Source organism: Anguilla rostrata, chromosome 8, assembly GCF_018555375.3.
Source record: "Anguilla rostrata isolate EN2019 chromosome 8, ASM1855537v3, whole genome shotgun sequence".
NCBI classification, from domain to species: domain Eukaryota; kingdom Metazoa; phylum Chordata; class Actinopteri; order Anguilliformes; family Anguillidae; genus Anguilla; species Anguilla rostrata.
This window is the reverse complement of record NC_057940.1, coordinates 11,104,679-11,129,892: the sequence shown is the minus strand read 5'-3', so window position 1 is coordinate 11,129,892 and position 25,214 is coordinate 11,104,679. Positions and strand designations below refer to the sequence as shown.

At 44.5% G+C, this 25,214-nt stretch overlaps 1 protein-coding gene across 6 annotated transcripts in view; it reads right to left on the bottom strand.

Moving 5' to 3' along the window:
- The window catches only part of LOC135260793 (zinc finger protein 521-like), a 135,371-nt gene that overhangs the window by 99,008 nt on the left and 11,149 nt on the right, over positions 1–25,214 (bottom strand). For 3 of the 6 annotated variants that reach the window (XM_064346339.1, XM_064346335.1, XM_064346338.1), the window contains 2 exons: positions 24,102–24,161; positions 11,562–11,756 (listed from right to left, as the gene is read on the bottom strand). Coding sequence is in view for 3 of the 6 variants with exons in the window: in XM_064346335.1 (XP_064202405.1) it covers positions 11,562–11,756; positions 24,102–24,161 (255 nt within the window). In the remaining 3 variants the exon portion in view is untranslated. The remainder of the gene's footprint in view (positions 1–11,561; positions 11,757–24,101; positions 24,162–25,214) is intronic. The other 3 variants (XM_064346340.1, XM_064346337.1, XM_064346341.1) reach the window with 2 other exon arrangements.

Here is a 25,214-nt window from a genome sequence, read left to right as displayed (position 1 = left end):
TATGATAATGGCGTTCTGGAGAGGCATAAGCGCCATTCATCGACCCCAGCGGGCGGCCGCGTCCCCAGAAAAGGAGGATGGATTTGTGATCACATCCCTCGGCTCCCGAGACCCGAATCCACAGCTGGGACTCTTCGCACAGGGAGCATACCCCTGCCGCGGTCACACTGTCAGAGCAGCCGAAGCTCGGGACCTGCTCTGAGATCACGCGCGTACCCCGAGCGCGCACTTAACGGCAGTAAACGATGGGAATCCAAAATGGGATCGGCTGCACGCTACCCGGTAAGCAGACGCCTATCGGAAAACCCGCCGCTGGAGACAGCCGACGGTTCACCGGCACTTTCCGAAAAGCGCCACCGTGGTCTGGTAGCGGCAGAACCATTTACTGACGACTTTGCACCTTCATCTGGAATGCCTTGCTTTGACGGTCCACAGGTGGACCGCTGTATGCCGGCGGTGTGCCGACGCTGGGCCGCTAGTGAGCCACTATGTGTCTGCTATCTGGTTGCGTAAGAGTTACATAAAATGGAGTCACATGCTATAATGAATAAGAATTAATTCATGATACAACCAGCTGATTAGAAACAAGTTAAATGAATTTGACAGCTATGGAAAGAAACCTTGGGTTGTAAGTTAGAGTCCTATGGTTGTCTATTTACAGGTTCAAATCCATAGGGGGACAAAGATCTGGCACCCTCCAGCAAGCTACCTTACCCAAATATCTTCAGGCATACAAACATGTAACATGTCACCTGTGACAAATCATCCTGGGTGAGGGTGTCGCACTGAACAATAAAAACAACAAAACAGCCCAGGGACACCTTTGGCGAAGCTTTTACAACATGCACGCGCTCAAGTTCCAGGCTTTAATTATGAAGCCGTAACTGTCTCAAAGCATTGCCGTTGCAAACAGGTTCCGCTTGGTTTGGCGAGCCGGGCTTGAGCTCGCTTCAGCTACTGCAGCTGAAGTTACAGACCCAGCGATGGCTGAATCCATTTTTCTAAATCTGCACAAGAAGTGAACAGGTATCGTACGGTGGCTGTGACTACTCTGCTCATCATTCAGCGCATGAGCGGTAAAACTGTTGGGCAAACAGACAGGCAGACAGGCAATGGGGGACACTGTACTATCCTGCAGTTATAGTCAAAAAAAAGAAGTCTCAGTCAAAACACTGTGTCTAAAAAGCATTGGAAGGCACAGCAGAGCAACACAAAAGACACTGTGCATTTAATCCCTGCATCCTCCCCAACCCACAGCACACGCGTTTTGAACATGAAATACAACTTTCCGTATTCCGATTCCCGTTCTTCAAAGCTGGGGATGAGTGCGAGCGTTCAAACGGCTGCCCAGGCCTCCACCTCCAGAATTCAGGGCCGTTTCCTTCCCTACCCGCTCTCTCACTCCCGCTCCACGCGCCCCTGAGATTAGATTCAGAGTTACCTGGGCATCGGAGCTCACAGACTTCTGCACATATTACACCAGCGCTACATGCCCACAGTGGCGCGGGTAACTGCTAAGCAAAGCGCTATCAATTGAAAATCTGAAGAAAAAGAATTTCCATCAGAGCGGACGGATAGACAGTCCTCTCTTCGACAGGAGAAAACCAGAGACGTTCAACATGTCAGGGGTCTGGGATCTGAGCTTCTCACGAGAGATCTCTGAAGAGCTCGCAATCACCCCGCAACACAATCTTTCTCAAAACAAGATTGTACGGTGCACAGAATGGTTGAAAAACACTGCAGGTGTTCCCAGCTGTATTTCTTTTTTTTTTTCTCCTTTTTCTAAGTCAAATAAGCGTGAGACCATTTTAAAAAATGTTTTTCTTTAATTTGTTAATAACCTGTCTTGTGTAAAAAAAAAAAAAAAGATGCATAGCCCTTCTTTTGCAGGGTGGTCAATGTGACTGACTGCACAGGGATCTGAGCCAGATGTTGTGCAGGGTTGGAGGGGGGTGGTGGGGGGGGGTGGTGGTAATGGATGGTCGTCATGGATACCAGGAGGCCACACTGCTGGCAGTCTGAGAAAGTGCTCCGATTGATTTGTCAATAACCGCATAGGGAATAAATAATTAATCATTTTAATTAAACAGAATCAATAGTCCCCCACACTCTGGCAGAAAAAACAGGGAGAGATGGCTGTACAAGTTCAAGAACCAATTCCAGTCACGCTGCATAAACCACAGCCTGAATGCGACACAAATAAGTCTACACATGCACGCACACCACCAAATAAATGCATGGAATTTCTTATTGTATTCTTAATTTCTAACATCACCACTATACTGTATGGCACACCTTTTGCCAAGAACGATATTCAAGATTCAAGTGGTTCAGGACATACCCCCCCCCCCCCCCCAAATGCAACCTGCCACATAAATTTACCACATACAAGTTATTTTTCTCCATATAGCAGGGTAAACCTGTCAGTCATGCTGCCATGCCAAAATGAGGGTCTAACGAACACACAATCTCAAATGAATTACAGCGCTTACGAAACGATCTCTTACCACTACTCGCCGTCATTAATAACAACCGAACGCGGAAATATTTACACTCGCTCAACGTTTCAATTTGAATAATGTAATTCTGTTCCGCAAAAAATTTGATTAAGTCGGACTATTTTAAGCCACGGCAAGAGACCGAGGCTAACAAAAGAACAGCGCTCGCTCGTGTTTGTGCCGCTTCCACAACATGTTTGATGAATGGAGCACATCTCCTCTCACGACGAGATAAGGAAATATGCAGCCATTTGCCGAGGGGAGGGGAAAGAGAGAGAGAGAGAGAGAGAAATCTCGAAATCAATCAAACATTGCAGAGGAGCAGCATTCATCTGCTTTATTGATGCAAATATTACACGTGTATCAGTGAATCACTGCCTAACTCAAAGAGGCAGGGGGTTGCAGCTGAGAAACCTCTCTCTCGCTCTCTCTCTCTCTCTCTCTCTCTCTCTCTCTCTCTCTCTCTCTCTCTCTCTCTCTCTCTCTCTCTGTGATAGAATCTTAATCACGTCGTTTACTTCATGCGTTGCCTTTTTTATTTAATTTTCGACGCACAGAAATTGCGAGGGCACGAAAGAAGGTTTGGTAATTGCACAAAGCACCACACTGTACGCAGCCAATTATGTAAACATCCAGCAGGAAATGCAACAGCCAGAACACAACCATTACAAAATGTACAAAAATCATATTTCACCTCATTACTTGTCCTCTTGCCCATTAACACCCAATGTCCCATGCTCTCACATGAGCCCGAACCTACTACTAAAAGTCTTTGCAGTAATTGCCTTTTGCTTTTGAGGGGTGTTACACACACAGCAGTTGGCAAAATTGTACGTGAACAGCAAGGCAATTATTTCCCCTGAATTTGACTCACATTCTCAATTTTTTGTGTATGTCTAGTCACACCTGCTTGTACTGAAATATGCTGCTTAGCTTTGCACTTACAGTAACACAACGGGCTTTGTGTCACTAGGCATTGCATAAAGGACCGGGTCTGCTTGGAAACCATAAGCACAGCATCCGAAGACCGCGATCCTGCACCGCACTGCGTACGTGTAGTACCAGTAGTTAGGAACTATCATCGTTCTGTCCCAAGGGACACCTTGTTTTAAAAGAAAAATCAACAAAGGTCTATGTTCCTAAGCTTGCGGAAGGAGGACGCAGATAGGAAAAGACGGGGGGGAAGGAACATGGGGGGGGTCCTTACGGGGAGCGAGCCCCCTCCCCCCCACCGTTCATCTCTCACCGTGTTATTAACACACTTAGTAATGCCAGACAGGTTATGCTCTTGGATTCCGGAACATTCCACACCCCTGCTTTACTCCTGACAGTTATTGTGCCCGGAAAACCAAGCGCGGCGTTCTGAAGCGAGCAATTATGGAAATGTTGGCTTCGCCGCTCGCATGTAGATGTGCGCGGAGAACGAGCGCGAGGCTTTCCTTTGGGGCGTTTTGTTCTTTTTAGGGCCACATAAATCACATTCTGCTTTTTTGGTCTTTGAAAGGTGCTGGCATACAAGGGAATAAGGATACAGTCGCCGCAGAGCAATACTAACAGGTTTATGAAAACAAAAGGAATGGTTCTTTAAAGAGAGTATTTCCTCACCATCTCCACACTTAATCCTATTATTATTATTATTATTATTGTAAATGATAACTTTTGTAATGATTATTACTTCGACACAATATCCTTATTGAGCGTGAAAATTTCATGTGTAGCTGAAAAGGTGGGTCTTGTGTTGGGCTGTCAACATATTTTACAAATGAGAAAATACCCATTCAGCTCCTGAATGTGTTCGCTTTAAAGGTAGCACCTCTTCAGAGAAATGGAAACAGAGGGGTAACTTATTTTCTGGGTTTCTTGATGTTATTTCAGTTGTAGCCTATGTTTTTTAGGTTTTCCTAGACAGTTTCTGTGTGCATTCAGGGGTGTGTGGTCTAAAGTACGAAAATATACAAAGTAGCTCTTTGTACAGACACGTTATGCCACCAGAGTTTGCACATATGTATATTACCTGATTATTCTCTTTCTAAAAATCATATTTCAAATTATTTTCAGTTGGAACCATTTCTTATGGTGCGTACAAGCTGAAACCATTGCACTTAATATTAGAAATACTAATAAAATACTATCCTATACTGTCATAAAGAAATACTATCATAATATGAAAATTGTCATTCATGGTTATAATTTTTGATAAACAATAGAATAATATTCTGCTATTCTGAAAAATATGGGCTCAGGAAAAATAGTATCACAGTACAAGGTGCTTTGGAGTGCATTTTCTTACTTTAGACCAAAGGCCTCCAAATACCGATACACCAGCCACTGTAACGTCAGCGGGTTGTCAGAAACGTCAGAAATACCTTAAATATCCTCAATCACACACAATAAACAGATAACAAATTCAGGCTAATCAGGAACATATACTATAATGCAAATGATAAAACCTCAGAAAGTCAACTATCCCTTTTACAATGGGCCCTACAGAGATATTACACAAAGTGAAACAGACCACGTCATTGGTTTTAACGGAGGCTATTCGGCAGTTCGGCAAGTACAGCAAGAGCCACACTGGCGAGAGTTGGAACAAACCCAACTTTGGCTGCACTACCGCATTGAATTTCCCCATCCACAGCCAATCCCCTGAGGTAGGCAGGCCTGCACTGTCCTACACAACGAACGCAAGCTAGCTAGCTGGCACACTGCCACCTTCTGCTCCGCCCATTCTCTGTACCCTAGTGGGACCATCTTCCTCTCTGCAGGGCCCACAGCTCTTCCAAAAAAGACAAGTTTCCTTCAGTTTCCTTCAGGGCTCTTCTTCAAGGCCACGCCTGTAAGTAAGGAGGAAGGATAGCTCCGGTCATCCTCAGGGCTGCGGTGACAGACGCGGTCGCGGCAAACGCGCTCAAACGCGCTCCGACCATCTTCCCCGACACCGCCATCGGCCAGGACCTCCGGCCGGTTTCTCACGTAGGGAGCTGCCCGAGCCGTCTGCGCCCCGGAGGAGAGAGAGAGAGAGAGAGAGAGAGAGAGAGAGAGAGAGAGCGAGAGTCCGCTTTCCATTATTTAACCGCCTTCCGCGCGCGCACGAGCTCCCGTCTGGGGAGAAGCCCGGGCTTAACGCGTCGCGCGATTCAAAACGAGCAGACGCAGACTGATTAAGAATTAATGTCCTCTTCTGCTCGCCCCTCTGAGCAGGCCAGAGCCTGCGAGAACTCCAACAAAGAGCTGGCACAGAACGGACCATCGGGCGGGCGGGCGGGCGGGCTGGGGGAAAGAGAACAAGGCCTTCCACGGGTAGAGGCCCCTGACACACCACGTGACATCACGAGGACCAATCACGCGCGAGCAAGCCAAAGCAGCGCATCATCTGAGAAACGTGCGATCAGCTGCGTTACTTCGTTGCGATATAACCACGCGTGGCGTGCTCACCGCACAAGGGGTACATTTCGGAAGCACCGGATTATAACCGTCCAGTTATTTTCTGCTTCTCTGCTAAATAATAATAATAATAACAGAAAGCGTAATAATGAAAGTGATAACGGCAGAAGGTTTAAACGCTCGGGCGGCGCGGCGGTGTCAGCGGGGGGGAGATGGCGTGTCCCGGGGCGGCGCTATCTGAAAGCACAGCCGATAACGCAATCACAGGGCCCTTTCAAGCGGTCGGCAGCGTTTCGGGATCACCCACCGAGGATTATACAGCAGGTCCAGTGGGTGGGGGGAAAACCCATTTGGTTCACAGCGAGGCGTGGGTTGGAGGGGGACCGAGGCGCGCCCCCCCTCCCTCCCTCCACCCCCCCACCCCCCCCCCCGTCCCACGCGTCCCGCTGAACAAGAGCATAAGACACCGCCATCGGGACGAACGCCGAAGACTCCGCGCACGGCCCGCAGCCTGAGCCGCCAGCCACGCCCACGCTTTGTCCGAAACGCGACGCCCCTTTCCAGTATTTGGGGACGGGATCCCGAGCGGCGGAGCTCCCGGGGGCAGAAACGCACAAACAGGCCTCCCCCGGTTTTTTCGGCAGAGAGAGAGAGAGAGAGAGAGAGAGAGAGAGAGAGAGAGGCACTGAGAGTGAGAAAGAGAGAGAGAGAAGAGGGAGAAGAGAGAGAGAGAGAGAGAGAGGGAGAGAGAGAGAGAGAGAGAGAGAGAGAGGGAGAAGAAGAAAAAAAAAAAACCCGCAGAGCTCGGTCGACAAAAGCCAATAAATACTTTATACGGAGCACAACGTGAGACACAGAGCTCGGGGGAGAGGAAGGGGAGTCTGGAGAGGTCTGTGTGCTCTGAATGCGTAATGGCGCTCATGCTATCATTACCGCCGCCGCTGCCGCGGGGGGTGGGGGGGGGGGGTGCTGCAGAACGCCGATGTCGAGCCAAGCACCGCACGCCAATTCTCTGCCCTGGAGAGACACCAGACCGACACAGAGGGTTCACCATCCCCCAAAACAACCCTCTGCCTCAAGCAACCCTCCCTTCTGCCTGGACCCAGCCCACAGCCCCCTAAAGCCCCACAACCCAGCCCCCTAAACACCCCCTCCCATCCATTACAATACATCTATTTGGCAGATCCAAAGTCCAGTTCGCACAGTAAGCACAGGCTAGGTCAGAATGATATGGTAAGTCAAACTAGGAGGCATGACAATGAGCTACAAAATCAAGATAACGCCATGTGCCCCCCCCCCCCCCCATCTGACAGCCGTTGTCATCATCTCCAAGTTTTTACAAAACCATCAAAAAAATAAATGATTAAACTTTATGCAGTTTATGAAAAGCATCAAATATTCTGTGGAAAACAAAGAAACAATATATATTCAATGTTATGATGAACGTGCACCAACTTCAGTGATAAAAGAGCTGAACCAGTAACTATAGAATGTTCTAGAACTGGTGGGCGTAATCCAAGTTGCTTCATTGCAGCTACCAGCAGTATAAATTGATGCATAAAAAATACAAGCTGTCTCCATGACGCCCTGCTAAAGAAAAAAAAAAAACATAAAAATAATGATAATCAAACCTGACACTCATACGGCAGTTGAATTATGGAAAGTCTACGGAAGCACAGACATAAAGAAAGCAAATCTTTTTTTTTACAAGTTCCAAATAAATATTTAGGTATTAATTATCATAAAACAGACTTTGCTCTTTGCATTCATTTTTTTAACAAGACTCAAAGGTAAATACCATTGTTCTAAAGCCTTCAGCAGATTGTGAAATAATTTGAGAACAGCACATATTCTCTCCATAAAATATTCCATAAGTGGTGGCTCATTTATAACAAGATTATATAGGACTTACATTAGTTTAATACACTTGGAAAGCTGGAAAAATAGCTTTCATTGTGCCAGAACTGATATTTAATACCACAGCTCCATTACAGTAATAACACAACATATCTATGAGTGTTTGCTATGGCCAAAGCTTGTTGTTAGCACTTTCAAAGAGGCCAATGTAACGCCAAAAAAAAAGCTGTGCACATAAACACAAGCCATTTCCATTGCCTCTCCAAGCAGATCTCCCAAATTTACAGCAATAATGAACGAATGAATGATTACACAAATTGGAGAAACCACATGCTACAGCTCTGTCTTTTATAGTGCTTTTGATTCATCACATTCAGAAGGATGAACTACGGAGGGAGCAATCATTGGACAGAAAAAAAACACAAAAAAAAAGACATTTATAAGTGATAAAGAGCAAAGCATCTAAGCAACAACAACAGCACACAAGAACTCAATTTTACTGTGAGAAATAAAATCTTAAGAAATAAAAGCTTGTGCTCAGATTCATGAGACAATCTCAGTCTAGCCTGAGAAGAACTTCTGGCAACTGATGACAATGTAAATACTAATAACACAAATTAACACCATTTATGTGTAGAACTTGGGGAACTGCTACTGAAAGGTCAACCCACACGACTTTCAAGGACAAGACTCCCACAACTCAGAAAAAAGCTGCTTGAGATTTTCATCGGTTCTTTTCCCCGGGAACAACAGGACAAGTGTTCAAGGGAAACCCATCAGAATATGATGACAAAGGTTCTAAAGGAAACTCATAAAAGTGCCTATTTGGTGTTGTGGCCTAACGTGACTGAGCGACTGGACTGTGCTAAAACGGGCATGGGACGCACCCCGACACTACAGTGCTGCTCATTTAATGGCCATTGCAAGCTGTCTGCTCTTAATTGAAAGGCTTGTGGGAAAAAATCCCGGATGTGGGCTGAATATCAGAAGAGAAACTGTCGACAGACCGGGCGAGCCTCGAGGAACAGAACCCAACATTTGAGCGAGACTTGCAAGGTTCCGTGGTGGTGGTGGTGGTGGGGGGGTGGGGGGGGCTTGAAAGGGTCTCTCGAAAAGCAAGGACAAAAGCCGACGGGTAAGTGTTTGGGAGAGGAATCCTGTGAACCGTTTCCACGCAGGAGTCAAGACTCCATCCACAGGGGGCCTGAGAAGGTAGCCCCTGGCTAGACAGACGCACAGGCCCGTCCTCCTACCCTTTTAAAAAAAAAAGGAAAAAAAAGAGAGAAACTGCACACGCCCTCGGGAGACGTTTCTACAGTAAGCTTCTTCTTCTCGTCCGCCCCGGAGCGCAGGAACGGCAGCGCCGCAGCGGAACACGTCGGCGCGATAGCCACCGCGTCGTTACGCTACGTCGTTATTTCTCGCGGTATCTAACAGCAACGGCGGCAGCAGCAACAACAACAACAAAAAAAAAAAAAAAAAAAAAGCTAAACCGAGAGGCGAAGACGAGCGCGTCAGTTTTCGTTTTCTTTTCAAATCGCTGGCAGCTGGATGCTGATCCCTGCGATGGAATTTGATCCGAGCCCCTCCTGCAGGCTGAAAGATTTCCCATGAGGCCCCGCGGCCTTTACTGTGACTCCAAAACGAGGAGGCGGGGAGGATGGGGCGGGTTAGGGCTGTCTCTCCGGGGAGAGTGAGGGCTGGTGGTGGTGGTGCTGGTGGGGAGGGGGAGGGGGGGGGGGTGAAAGCTCTGCAGTGCTTCTCCTGGGCGATTCCCCAGTCCGACGGGAACAGGGCGGATCGATCGGAAAACGAGGTAATCCATACTGTCCCTTTGTCTTGGCGCAGTGCAGTGGAAGAAAAACACAGACGGTGGCCGACGCTCGCTACTCTCCACACCGGAAAGAGACAGTTCCCGCCATCGATTGGCCAAGCCAGCCCGTCTCTGCGTCTGCCTGTCTGCAGCATTCAACCCGATGCACCGCGGAAGGGGGGGGGGGGTAGGGGGGGGGGCAGGTAGGGAGGTAGGCAGGGGGGATTGGGTTAGGGGAGGCTTAAATTGATTTGAGGTTTAAAAATGTTTATATGTAAAGCAATAAAGAATCTTCAATTTGTGGCCTGGGTTTCATTGTCCGAAGGTACATTCTACAAGAGACAGCCATAAAAGACGAAATATGTAGCACTGTTTTATTCTATGAACTGAACTGCAGATATAAGAATCAGACCAGAGCATATTTTAAATTATTTGCATCCAAAAAAATTGAGAACACCTTAATGTATCGGCTAAACATATTCACTGCCCTAACAGGTGGTGAGCTTGATTGCAAATTTCACCTTAATTGAAGATCCATCTGCACAGTAAATAGCTTGGAGATCAACTGGACTTGAAACCTTGTCACGCTGGTATTTCTCAAATAAACTGAAAATAATACACATTGCCATCATATGTTACTTTTGCTTTCCAGGACATAGTCATAAAAAGGCTTCAGCACAACACCAAAGAGAAATACACTCCTGCTAAATGGGGAAAAGATTGGCCTAGTCTGTTTTCAAATGACCTCGAGGGTTTTGATGAAGGGTTTTATTAAGAAACATGCCTACTGAAAGTGAACTAGAACTTGAAATGCAGGAGGATACTTTTCAGGGCCATGGATATCTCAAGGCTGAAATTTCACTGGATGAGGTCAGGAAGGTGATAGACAAGGAAAAGGTAGCAGGAAAGGCTACTGGCATAGAAGCTCTATCAAATTAAATTCTGAAACCACCTAAGTTTTGTTTGGCCTTGGCCTCAAAAAAATGTTTTAAGTCAATTAGACAACCCTAAGTATGGTTCAAATCTATTATACGGCCTATCCCAAGATCACAGAAAGATGACCCTAGAGTGCACCTCAACTACAGAGGAATTAGTCTAACAAGCACAGTTTACAAACAGGACACTTCCTTACTTTTACATTCAGTTTTAACAGGTTGAATCAACCCCACACACAGGCACGCATGAACTGTACATATTCATTTGCTCAACATTAATAAACCGATCATGGTATCATGTTTAAACTACAAGATCCAGAATAATGACACAAGCAGATGTTTGCACGTTTCAGTTAATATCCTTGCTCAATATTTTACTCCAGGATGAAAAAATCCATTCCTTCAATAACATTTAATTACACACTTTCAAGTTAATGGGAAGTCTTAGTACTGCACACATGGGACGTAGTTCTTAATTGAAAAATGTTCAAAGTAACTGCACTTTTATTTGCCGTTAGTCTTAGATTAAGCGAGGGCAAAACACGAACAAAAAAAAACGAAACTTGAGGGTTGTGTTGGCTAAAGTAGATCAATCATCTGCCAAGTGAAGACCCGCCAGTGTAACAGGCCTGTGAATGAATGTAAAGCAGTAACCTTTTGGACAGCTATCAGTCAGTGGAACTGATAAGAGATCTGAAAAGATGTCCTTTAAATTGAACTGACAGCCCCAGAGCCCAGTATCGCATGGCTGACAAAAAAAACCTGGTTTCCACCAAAAGGCCTTTCCTAAGAACGCTTTGCAGTCCTGGCCAAATAGGACCTTGACAAAAAAGAGAACACAAGTGCACACTTGAAAACAATCAACTGAAAATCTAGAAAACCTCTCACTCTTTTCCAATAGAGAGTCTATCGGTGGCGTATAAAACTAAATTAAAAACACACAACAGCGCTTATTAATTACGGGCTAGTCCGTCATGAGAAGCTCCTTCAGGTGAGTGCAGGGTTAATACTCCGGATGGATGGGTGCAGGAGCGGATGGGGGGGGGTGGGGGGGGGGGGTTAAGCATTGTTTACCTGTCAGCTGGCATTGATTAATCTTGTGTTCGGTGAGATCGCTCAGCGACTCGAACACCTGCCGGCAGCCGCCGCAGCTGTGCAGCGCCTCCGCGTCCTCCTCTCCCTCCTCCTCTTCCTCCACAGAGACCAGCTTCCTCTTCAGATCTGCTTCTTCGCCATCTTCCGCCGGAATCCCTAGTTCAGCTTCCGGATCTGCACCAACGGGACAGGAGGGACAGGATATTCTTAGCCACCGAGGCCAACTGAAATTTTGTCACTTGTTTACACTCAGATCCTATATTAGAATCCAATCAAATTTATTTGTACAGTTCATTTCACAAAGCATTCATCACAGTATGGTTTCCAGCATACCCTGGTCTAAAACCCCCAAAAAGCATGCCAAGGGCCACAGTGGCAGGGAAAACCTCCCTTGGTGACAGTTCACAAATCGGAATACTGTATATCTGCTATATGATTTTGGCTGTTCACATCCTGTTTATAATGTGCAGTATATCCAATTTAGTGCGTTTAGACTGAGATCACATTTCTCAAAGATGTTGGCTGCAGGTACGTAATGTTATGTTCCACCAACCTATCGACCAGCGCAGAACAGGGTGTCTAGTGATGCCTGCACACTTACTATGGTGTTATTTGCCCATAAATTGTTGGCAACAGGAGAGCACACTCTCTGTAATGTTATCAGTAAACATCCAACACAGAGTCCAACCCAGACTACCCACAAAGCAGCGATGGCTCAGATCGAATTTAGAGAATACAACCCATGTGTCATTTCCTGTGTACAGAAAATCATCAAATGGGACACCTATCTGATTTGTCCTTAAATCAGACATGCAAATGGGGCACTGGAACTTTTCAATGAGATATTCCACCAACAATATCTTCTCTATCCCTGCCAACAGTCTAACCACCTTTGCCAAAAGAGCTAAGCAGTGTTCCACCAACTGCCGCATGTTAATTTCCTCCTCTTGTGAAAACAATTATCTAAATGGTTGTCAAGGTTAAATCACTGGAACACAATAATACAATTTAAAAATGCATTTTTACTGGAAAGGTATACACAAACATACATCTGGAACATTGCATCGAGTGCTTTAATTCTGAAAGACAAGAGCATAACTTTTGACAATTTAAGAACTGTGCAGGGGTCTCATCTGAAATGTAAATGTTTATTGCAGGGGATCACTGAGTAGGTGTGGAGAGAGGGTAACCAACTCTCCGGTCACTCAAAAGGTTCACAGGACGCACTGAAATGTTCCCCCACCCACCCCCTAAACTGCACCAATTCCTTGTAAATCCCTAATACACAAACAAATACCTTAACATCTAATGCTACAGTACCTGCAAATATAACACAAACTTGTTTCTGCAGCACAGCATTAATACGGAACTATTGGGGGAATCCTCCAGAGAAAGCGAGTCAACATTTGTGAAGCAATACCCCAAGCTTATTGTTTTGAACTGTGCATATATTCCGTGCCAGAATGTTTTTGGGAGAGACAATTTCTTTAGCACAGAACTTGTGCGCACTCAAATATTCAGACTCAGCATTGGGGAAGGAAGCTGTCACTGAATAAAGACGTTGTGAAACCCGACTGCGGTGGAAGTAGAACAATGCCACAAGGAACGCCACATTCCCGCGTTTCCCCTGCAGTAATGCTTCGGCTGAAGAATTAGACCCATCCCTGCATAATTCATCTGTCCAGGTGGGCAAATGCACATCAGTATTCCTCTCTTCATGTGTAATTTCTGCTCCTCGCAGTGGGTAACGCGGGGCTTTGTGCATAAGGTTCTTTGTGCGTGGAGGCTGGTAGGCACAAGGGGCTCTCTCGCGCATAACTCTCAGCAAACACCTCTTCAGAGGAATAACAGGAAATCAGCAGCAAAATGAAAGCACATCCACCGTCGGCTGCTATTCGGTACACAAGATCCGGCTGCAGAGGTACTTTTAGAAAAAAAATCAATCTTGCCCAAAGCCATTTTGTACCTAACCAAAAAAAGAACTAAACCCCAAAGCTCTCTCTAACCCGTACTCTTACAATAAGAGCCATATCAAAATCCACAAACCAAATCTGAACCACATGTGTAAGGCATGTTTGTAGTTCAAGGGTTGTTCCAGCCATCGACAGGATATTTTAGGCCAGTGGTATTCCCTTTTACGCTTGAACAGCTGTAGGGTGGCGGTTCTGTATTTCTGCCTAAAAACCGGCAACTAGTCAGGACCCAAGGAAGCAGAAGCAGTGAGCTAACTGTGTGTAATCTGCTGCTAGAACTGATCAAGTGAGCGCCGAGCGGCAATGCAGACCCAAACGCCCGCCGGGCCTCAAGGTCAAAAAGCCAGCGCCGCGGGCCGAGGCTAACCAGGCTAGCCTTTTCCGGACAGACCCGTCCCAGCCGTCAGCGGCCAGAGACGACCTTGCGGGACGGGCGTGTCTTCCTCTGGGTTTAACAAAAAAAAAGAAAAGAAGCAGGGCAAAACATCTCATTCCAGCGCACCCCTACAGCTCAGCGGGGGCCCACCAAGGATTTGGAGTCACGCGCGCGGTATTGATATAACATCACACCCGCTATTGTCCTTAACTCAAGGCGATGGAAACTTAGGCGGCTGCTCCATAAAAAAAAACGCCGGCGAGGCTGTCCCACCGAGACAAAGGGAAGCGGAACAGGGGGTGTTTCAGGAAACCGAAAATCCCTTCTGGAAGCCTCGCAGCTGCGTCCCTCCTCTCACACATTAAAGAGAACGTTAGCGACTGAGGTACAAGCTGAATATTCATGAATCGCACCGACAAAAAAAACCAAAAAAAAAACACCCCCATATAAATCCCACCTTCCCTGAATGTTCAATCCATGAATATCACTGAAGTCCTAAATATATCGCCACGACCTTGTTTCTTTGGTTCCGTGCCAAATATCTGTTTATGTGTGTGAGGTCAAAGGTCAAACCTTGACTCATTCTGAATCGAATGCATGGCAGGAAAGGTGTTCTTGAATTTTTTTTTTCCTATCTGCAGCACAAAACAACCCCAACATCCATGCTCTGATGGATGTTATTTTATGTCCCCAAAAGCACTTTCTATTTTCATAATGCCTTATCAGATTTAGAGTGCGTTCACACAAGCAGTCCATTTTGAGCTAAAAAGTACAGTGCAGTTTGTTAAAAGAGAAGTGTGAACATCAAAGATCACATGGGAAACAGGCACTCAATGTGCCGTTTGTTCTCCCCTGAGCATGCTACACTCTGCTTGGAGAACGGTGTGACTGTCCAATTTTTAACGGGAAAAGAACAGAAATAAACCAAACCCAAATGAACTAAAAGCAGCTGAAAAGCCCAAGACTGCTGATTCCACAGTAAAACACAGTCATGCTCTTAGGAAAAGGCTTTCCATCACCAACCAGTGATATGAGCCCTGTGGGACAGAGTGAACTCCGGGAACATTATCTCTTAACCGTTTACAAATGTGTGTTGGGTTGTTGAGCAATAGTGCACACAAATGTGAGATTGAATATTTACAAATTTGTGTGCTCTGTATCTACATATTTATGGATGTGTGGATATTTACTACTGTGTAGCATTTGTATATTAGGATTAGGATGTTTGAAGGCTTTTTTTTAAGTGATGCGCATGTACATTAGATTAACAAATGTTTTGGTAAGTGTGCACGCGCATATTTACCAAGCAAAGAGCAAACAAACATTTTTCATCATTATCTGCTGTGAGAAATTTATGCGTTGAAGGTCACAGTGGAATACACCATTTGTTTAACACGTTATCTTCTACTTGTGATGGCTTTTCAAAGGCAGGAGGTGTGGAGTTTTGTCCATCTGTAGGCACAGAATTTATTAAAGATCGCACACTTATCCAGGTTTACACAACAGTCCCCTGGTTACAACAGTCCGTCCATTTAAAACGGTTCTGTACGTACAGTGGGAAAGTGCAACTGTGATACCACTCTCAGCAACTTGCATTCCCAAATCGTTTAAGCATTCCAACTTGTGAGAAATTACCAAGTTCAGAGAGCTTCTTATCAAGTGTGATTTATTAAAGAGAGTAAATGAAGATCACGCTGCAATGGGCAAAACAAGGCGCTGTAAGGCAAGGTAAAGAAATGCTGCAGTTTGTGCACCTTTTTACATTGCAGGACCATCCATAACGGCCCACCCACAGCAACCTAGCGACCACTGTTATGCTAACACGCAGACAAAATGGCCGCCTACAACCCGCATGTCCTGCAGAGATGCAGATGAGGTTCTCTGCAATCATCACATTCCACTGCCTGCAAGCCTGCTCCACATAAAAGGAATATTTAAGACATTTAACATCTTTTTAACTGAGTTCTTGGGTCCCTCACAAAAAGGTAAAAACCCCTGGTGAATACACTATGAATGTAGGGTTAAACAAAGTCCAAACTATCATGAATCTACTACATATGCTGTGCACATGTAGTGCTCGGAAGCATTTTGCGTGCAAGTCTGAAGCGTACATACCCTGTAAAAAATCAATAAAATAAACAGTTGTGTTCCAGAACTCATCATGACCTGGGCTAACATTACAAACCAGTTTAACACTGAGGTGCTGGAGAACATGCAAAGGCATCCAAGAGCATACATGTCAATTCCAGGAATACATGCTAATGTCAGTAAATTACAGAAAAACTGTAAAAGTAAAAATATGGAGGAAAAAAACTTTTCTAATAGTGTACATTATAAATTATGTAGCAGTTATATAATGAGCATAAATAACCTAGATATCCTAGAAGCTTGGATGAGTTTACATTCAGCCTCAAAGAAAGCTTTACTGTTTAAAAATATAAAAAGAACATTAATAAACCACTAAAAATAACAGATATAGAAAGTATATTTTCTTTGTAGAAAAGTAATCTGGTACTTAGAAATTTAAATGTGATTAAAATTATTTACCACACTGTCATTTTATAATGTTAAATCTTTTAATTAAACCTTATTTGTGCATAGCTGCTATAATTTGGTATATACATCTGTCCAGGCCTATCTTTTAAATTATTATTGTTGTTGTTACGGTGATGATGTAATTTTCTGATATGATGTAATGTTAAATGCACTGTGAAATGTCTGTTAGCCTGGCTTTCTCTTGGCTGGTGGTTCTCACGGCACGTGAAATCCAACTCATTTCCCTAAATGGAACAAAAAAAAGGATCACTTGACACATGCAACAGTTGTGATTTAGCCATTTCGGAGAGGAAAAGGCAAGAGTGTCTCAATTAACCAGGGACGTCGGCGACTGACAGGCTTTTCAAATGGCGTCGCCGTTGTCCAGGCGACCGAGCGACCGAGACGATCCATCAGACCGCCGTCCCCACTGTCGCTCTCAGGTGACATTTATCACGGAGCAACTTTCATCTGGCGGAGCCAGCCACGTACAGCCGGCCCCCTCCACTCCCCCAGTATTATTGAATATTTCTGCTCTTTAATATTTATGCTTTTTTAATTGATGTTCCTCTTCTGTTCCTTTCTCCCCCCAAAGGCCCACCCCCCCACCACCTCGCTCCCCAGCAGAGCGCTCCTTGCCTCACCCCCACGGGGTCTCCAGCTGGGAGAGGAGGCGCAGAACAGCCACAGGGCTCCCCGCAGCTACGGCCTGCCAATTCACCCCCCACCTCCCCCAGAGAGAGAGAGAGAGAGAGAGAGAGAGGGAGAGAGAAAGTGAGTGGTGGATGGAGTGACAGAAAATGAGAGCAACCTAGATAGAGAAAGTAAGCAAGAAAATGCATGAAAGAGAGAAAAGAGATTTGAAAAGAAAAAGCATAAAAACTACGTGGGGGAAGAAGGGAAAGGAAGAAAGTGAGCAAAAGAGGAACAGAAGAAGAAGACAGAAAGAGAACAGGAGGTGAAAGAGAAACTGAGGGGGGAACAATGAAACAATGAAAAGAGGAAAGAGAGAACAGATGGAATAAGACAGAATAAGCGGGTGAGGGAGCGTACAAAATGGAAAATAAAAAAGACTGGAAGGCAGTGGAATATGACGACAGTGTGTTAAGCCAATAGGCCGTTCCGCAGTAGTCGGGCTGGACCAACACGTTAAACCTACACCACACCAAAATCTCGGGCACTGTCCTCTTTACACCACGAGCCGTTAGAGGTCAAATCCCCATAAACCTCCCTCGGATTGTTCTGGAATCCGTACCACGCCAGGGCGGACGGTGGCGGGCAGCCCCGCAGGGCGATGCGTAACTGCCTACGGAGGGAGGGATTCGGTCAGCGGGAGGCTCATTAGGTGCCCACAGTCCGCCTGTGCGAGCTGCACGTGAAGTGTACTCTTCACGACACAACGACTGTGAGAGTTTATCCTTCAAAGGCCTTATCGTGTTTCATACACACATTTTTAACCCCATTTATTTCTAATATGTCTAAAATAAGAGTAATATAAAGCCCCAGTGTATCATTTCTACAACGGACAACTTTCTTAAAAATCTGGCCAATTGAAGTGATCCTAAGACTCAAATGTAAGATAAATGGTATAACATGGCACTGAAATAATTGTACATAAATCGCAACCAACTGAAAAAAACTATTCAGTAAGAAGAACTTTGTTAGTTGTCAGTTTGTTATGTGACCTCCCACCCTGCACCACCCCCAGCCATTTGGGCGACATAGCTCAGGAGGTAAGACCGATTGTCTGGCAGTCGGAGGGTTGCCGGTTCAAACCACGCCCTGGGCGTGTCAAAGTGTCCTTGAGCAAGACACCTAACCCCTAACTGCTCTGGCGAATGAGAGGCATCAATTGTAAAGCGCTTTGGATAAAAGCGCTATATAAATGCAGTCCATTTACCATTTACCAGCCTCTCATAGAAGAGTATGATATTGTAATATCTGCCAATTAAACTGGCAATTTTCCACTCGGTTTAAATCAAGAGTTGATTTATTACCACCCTTGTAGGGCCTAGATGAACGTGCTAAGTGAAGACAGTTGTGGGCCAGAGCCTCACTCAAAGGGATATGTTAACTTGAAGAGAACAATGCGAATGACCTTGACACAGACAGAACCTCGTTATCCGAACATCTTGCCTGAGAGAAGGGTCAGCTGTAGACCCTTTTTCACAATTACCATTATCCGTCTTATCATGAATTGTCCTTTTGATTTTGGTATTTTCCCTTTGGCACTTTGAAAATAGTGTCCCACTTCAATTGATCAGTTAAGCCACACTTCTGCACATAGTCGTTCAGGGGAGTGTCCATACCGCAGCACAGGAGGGCTTACAGCCTACTAGACTGTAGACCACCATAGGCGTTTTGAGAAGGACATGCCCCAACACCTGAAGCACACAAATCTTTCCTTCCCAAAGATTTTTAGTAAATATTCAGATTTTTAGTAAATATTCAGATTTTTAGTAAATATTCAGATTTTTAGTAAATATTCAAATATTATTTATTTTTTTAGTAAATATTTATAATACATTATAACCAATGTATTATAAATAGGCTATTGCACATGCTCCCTTTTCCTCTATACAAATAATTGTATTCTATATGAGAGAGAGAGAGAGAGAGAGAGAGAGAGAGAGAGAGAGAGAGATGCTACATATATGTTCCACTTAGGGAGACAGAAATCCAGCTACAAAAAAATTAATGGAAATAATAGTATCGTCTGTCAAAAAACAGCTGGGGTGCAAAGAGAAGAAGAAAAAAAAACGAATCAAAGCCATTAAAATGAGACGAGATTCGACCCGCTCTCTTGCAGAGTGTGAAAATATTTAACAAAGCATTCTTCATTGCCTTTAGAGTTAAAGAAGACCAAAGACGCAGAAGAGAACGGTGGGCTACACGTTTTCAGAGCTGCAAGACCAGGCTTCCTCTTCTGCGCCGTCTTATTCACAACGTCAAACGAGGCCGCCAAAGCTTGATCTCTCCCCCCTAAACGCATTATATCTGAATTTCGACAGCACTTTGGATCTCCACACCAGAGGACTGAGTCTGCTTCGCGTTAGTGGATTTGACATTCTGTCCCAGAAAATCACGGCGACTTGACACGACGAGGATGTTAAATAAATAAATAAATGAATAAATAAGGAAGGATCGTGGGGTTATAATTACGTACTGACAGCGCAGCGGTAAAACCGGGTGCTGGATCTTAAGTCAGAGCTGTTCGCAGAAGAAAAAAAAAACGGTCTCATTAAATGTCAGAAAAAGGGATCTCACACTGTTCCCTCCATCGACACTAAATATAAGGCTGTCGTTTCTGCAACGCGTCTTTTTGTTACCAAGTATTATTCAGCTGTGCATCAAACAATAAACGGAACGCGACATAAATGTAGACGTACAAACATCAACCGAGAACATGGGCCAATTTATGAACATATTCCATACTCCGTGTCACCGGGTATTATAAGCAACAACAGCAGACAGAAAACAAGGCTGTTTGGAGTCGGACAGCAGTATTTTTTTTTTAGCTAACTGTGCTCAATAAATAAGGAATAGACACTTTGTTTATTTATATATACTTATTTAGAATTGTGCACCTGATGTTAACAAAAAAAAAAAAAAAAGTATCAGAGGGTGGAGGTCTGGGGTATCCACAAGGCTCTGGGTTCAGATCCCAAGTCTGGGCGCTACCATTGTGCCCTTGAGAGATCAGATATATAGTTGTAAAATGGTTTGAGAAACATGACACTAACATTATCCAAATGTCCCTACCTTCTCAGTCACCAGATCTGAACCGAACAGAGTATTTATGGGATTTTCTGGAACACCCGAGTGTTCCCCACTTTCATCCGCTGAGCACAAGTTGTTGGACTTTCTTGTGTGGGAGAGCAGCGGCTCTCTCCCCACAGAAATCCAGACAATGGGAGATTCTGTGCCACGATTACATAACATTAGCGTTTCCTTTTTTTCGTTCAGTGCTTCCAAGCTGCCTTGGACAAGGATGTTCGCTATATAAAGTCATAATACTTATTTAATTATGTTTATAATAATAATAATGCAATGTTGCCAGAATGAGATTATAACATGATTGAAAAGCCTCAGCACTTTTTAATAAAATAAGAACACACAATGTTTCCCAGTAGCCTTGAACAGACTGTAAAATGTCACTATTGTGAAGTCATTGAAAATCATTGGCAATATGCAAAAAATGAATTAAAAAATGAATAAAAATAACAAAAAAATTGCAGCTTAATAGTCTGAAAAAAATTGGAATTCATGGGAATTAAAACATTTGTTATTCAATTTTCCTTTGAAGGTTATTTGCAGGCGGTCTGACAGTGTAAACTGAATTTTTCATACACCACAGCCTCATTAATTTTATATATTCAAAAGCCCATTTATCATACTCTTATGTTTAACATAAGTATGCTTCACATTGCTGTAAATCGGAATGAGGAAAACATTTCATTATTCAAGAATTTCAACTGTAAACTGTAATCTACTTTTCACAACATTAGCTTTTTGTGCAACCTATATAACATAACACTTTAGAATCTCTCTCTCTCTCTCTCTCTCTCTATATATATATATATATGTATGCAATACGTGACAATATTATCTTCATATGGGGTGACTGGACTTATAAGTTATTTCTATACTGGGTGATTGCAGCAAATTAAATGTACAGGGTGATATAGGCCTAAATTAACTATAATTTAATTTATATGCTCTGAGAAAAGAACAACAGTGGCTGGTAGTCTATAGAGACCACGAGTGATATAACAGTTCCTTACTATAGCACCTAGTGCACTAGTTTTAAAGGCCAGTACTGCATAATGGATGTGCGTGATGGTACAAAATTATTCCCAGGCTTCAAAGTATAAATCAGCACAACCAGAAAGGTGGGGTTTTGACCGTCGGAATGTTCTTTGAATAAAGAAGTGGAATGTACGTATGCAGCATGCCAAACAAAAAACACACAAAATATTGATGTCACTCCTGATAAATGAGAAATTGATAAAGCGGACAAAATACATGTAATTTCATTTCACATTCATATTTACATTGTACTTCCATAAGAACAGAGTGAAATGTTCACAACCCTCAATGTTGTCTGTATACATACGTACAGCATATAGAGAAAACTATTAATTTAAAAAAGCAATTCATTATTTGAGCTACCAGGGCACTGAATCTGCAGTGTGTTTTCATCATTAATAGTGTCAGTGGTGCCCCATGTCACCAGCGAATGGACGCCTGATTGTTTAATTATGTATGTTTAATTAATCTATCCATCAGCTTGGTTGACAGGTCACACACCACCTGCATGATGAAGGCCAATCCGGGCAACTCTGCTTCCTGTGTTCCGTCCATTCAACACCCACCCTGTTCTCCGTTCCGTCCAAACAAACGGGACCGGAGTCAGAAACTGAACACAAACGTTGATTCCTCCACAACGACATGAGCTGGCCTTTGAAACCAGTCCTTCAAATGAAGAAAAGGTCTCACGTGTGCCAAACAAGGGGGGGGGGGGGGATGCTACAGGTATGAATTTGTGAGGCAAGGTCACTCGGACCTGCACTCAGACAGGAAAAACACAACACGACAGACAACGCCTATTTAGAGTTTCAGCAAAGAGGCTCTTGCATTGCAGTGATGGTGTGATGGCAGGCTGAGATAATCCCACATTGCAGGGATGCTAATACGCTGGTAAGATGAGGCTGTGCGTCAGGGCTAAAGACAGGCATCAGAACGATCAATCCTGGATCAGCCCAGGCTTGGAGACATTATGTAGCATTAGTGCAGCACAGGGATGCTGACACAGCTCAGGTTATACTCAACAAGCACCAAAATTAAACAACGCATGCTCTGTAGAAGCCGTTTCATGAATACACAATCAAATAAAGATACGAGGTAAAACAGGAAGTTGATTTTGCATGCATGAACGCATGTATGCATTCATCTTGTTTGTGTGCTGTGCCAAGTCATTAGGACAAAAAAAAATGGTGTTCAGCTCAGTGCCCCAAATAATCGATATGAAACGTGCTCCCCTCCCTCCTGCAGAGTGGCACACACTGTGCGTACTGAGTGTACACTGGGTAGTTCCCAAAAAACAGTCAGCTTGAGGACCAACGACAGGGGGGAGACACGGGCCACTGCACATTACCAGCCTCATGGCCAATCAGGAGCCTGGCCTACCACACTGGGGCGGAGTCAGAACTCAAGATTCTGAGGTTATAGTTTTTCAGTACGTCCCCACAGCTCAGCTTAAACAGTACAAACCGAGCACCGTACATCCAGGCAAAGTCAGGCTGCCGTGGGAACTGGTCTCATTTGCCAGTATGTTTGGCGATGGACGCAAGACCGGGTCAGAGAAGGAAGTGGGAACAGGTCATTCCCGCTTGCGAAAGGTGGGTCCTTCTGGGGCCGAGATCATCAGCAAATGCACAACACTCTGCCTGCGAGAACGGGCACCGAAAGGAGTTTCCGGTAAAATCCGTGGGAAGCACATGAGATGGGCGTGGTCTGGCCTCAGTGGTGGAGCTCAGTGGAGCTCATTAATATTTCGCTACAGCCAGTTTTTGAGCGCAGAGCCCCAAACCGACGGACAAAGCAATCCATATCGGGTTTAAAATAACCACACAGGAGAGGTAACCTTTACCAGGCAAAAACAAAAAAAAAAAAAAAAAAAGAGAGAGGAAGCAGAAAAGATTTTAAAAAGGGAAAGTGCAGACGGGAACAGGCCTCATTCATAATGGCCTGTCTGTAAGCCTGACCTGGATTTTAGCCCCGTAGCTGCTGTGAAGAGACACAGAACATTCACCTGAGAGGCAGTCGGATCTTACGCCACATCCGTGCAGACCCCACCCAACGCTCCGCCAAATGGCCCACCAAGCGGGCATCACATACACGGGAACATGCAGGATCCTCTCAACCAAACAAAACTGTATGCGCCTCTGTCGCTAGCATGCGCAATGACGTCCCTACAGTTCTCAGGAGGCTGTCTGACCAGCGCATTACTGAGTTTGAAAACCAGGCACCAATCCTGAAATTATGCTATGCACACACACCAATATGTCACCAATATGGCATGCACATGCACATGCACATGAGCACAACCAAATTCACATACATACACAGTGTAACGAACACTTGAAACACACGCTCTCAAACGCACACATGCAAGTGCACACACAAGTACAAACACAGACACACATATCATGACTTTTTTGAACCAAAGGACTCCGCAATTCACAGGAAAACTCCATGATTGGTTAAAGTTAATCATATGACTTGCAATAAAAAAATACTTTGCTCCTCCTATTTTTAGTTACATGACACCTATTTTCCCATCACTACTAAATACTAAATACTAAATATTCCAACAAATTATACTGCAACATGTACAGTACAAAGGTAATCCAACAAACAGGAATTGTGCTTTTCTTCATTTTTTCCTAATACTCAAATGAATATGTCTTTGCAGTTCAGACTGGTTTAAGTACGCCTGTCATAAATCTGTTATTCAAAGTATTGGATAAAGTGCCACAGAGGCTTGACTGAACACTACACAACCAGTTTGGAATCAGGATTTGTCAGTGACAGGGTTTCTTTAAACTCCTGATGAAGGGAAAGGGGATTTACCGCTTGGAGTGGCAACCGGCTCGGGTGTGCTTCGCTGGTCCTCTGACGCATTGTCTTCTACTGCCATGAAAAGACAGAAAGAGAAGAAAACATATTAAAAAGAATGAAAAACAAAAACAACGGCAGAACACAGAATCAGCCTCAGCTGGCCACATTTTATTTATTATTAAATTTCCACGTTCTGTTTTTCGCCCAGGCAACTGGCTGGCGCTATGGAACTGCAAGCTGTGTCTGGCAAAGTGAACGCGGCCAATCAACTAGCTGGCATATTGGTCAACAGTTTGGTTATGAGAAATAAAACTATTAATGCAAATAATAACGCTCCCGCACAGACCACCTGATTCCAACACTGCCTGGCAAAATGGAACGTGTGATTACGATATCTGGGACGGAATGTTGGTCCCAGAACTGTAAATGTGTAATGACAATATGGTGGGCCTTAATCACAGCCTGTTAGAGGTTGAGGTTGCTGAAAAAATGTCAAAGACACAATTTTGAGAAGAGAAACGGGTGTCAACAATTCCTGGCCTGGGAAAGGACACTGGATGCCCAGGGCACAACACAGGCAATTTCACCATGTATACTCGGCATGTTTGTCTACACATTTTAAAGTGTTGCAATATCTTTTCTCTTCTTGTTGACATATTTTACTTCGACATGTTGGAGATTTTTTAAACTTCTGTAACGATGTCTTGTGAAGATTAGGAAGGAGAGCGGTCGTAGTGTTGTCGTTCATGTGTTGGAGAACGTAAAACCCATAAGAGACTGAGGTCGGCATTTACAATGCGTTGGTCATGGAGAAACGTGCCAGCACATTGTAATTAATGGAGGTGACAGTTTCTTTACAAAAGCACCAGCAGGGTTTGTCTTGTACAGGCCTAATTTATTCCAACATGCAGGTATGGAGATGATGTGAACCCTCGCCGGTGAATGCAGTATCAGCGCAATGCAAAACAAACAGGTGACTGAGATGGGCCCAATTTGCAATGAGAGGACACCGCTGCTCAATCCATCAGCAGGGCTTGAGAGAAGACGCACCTGCAGGACGTTCTTCTGGCTTCTAAAAAAAAAAAAAAAAATCCCATCTGCATCTCCATACCATGGCCTGGTTTC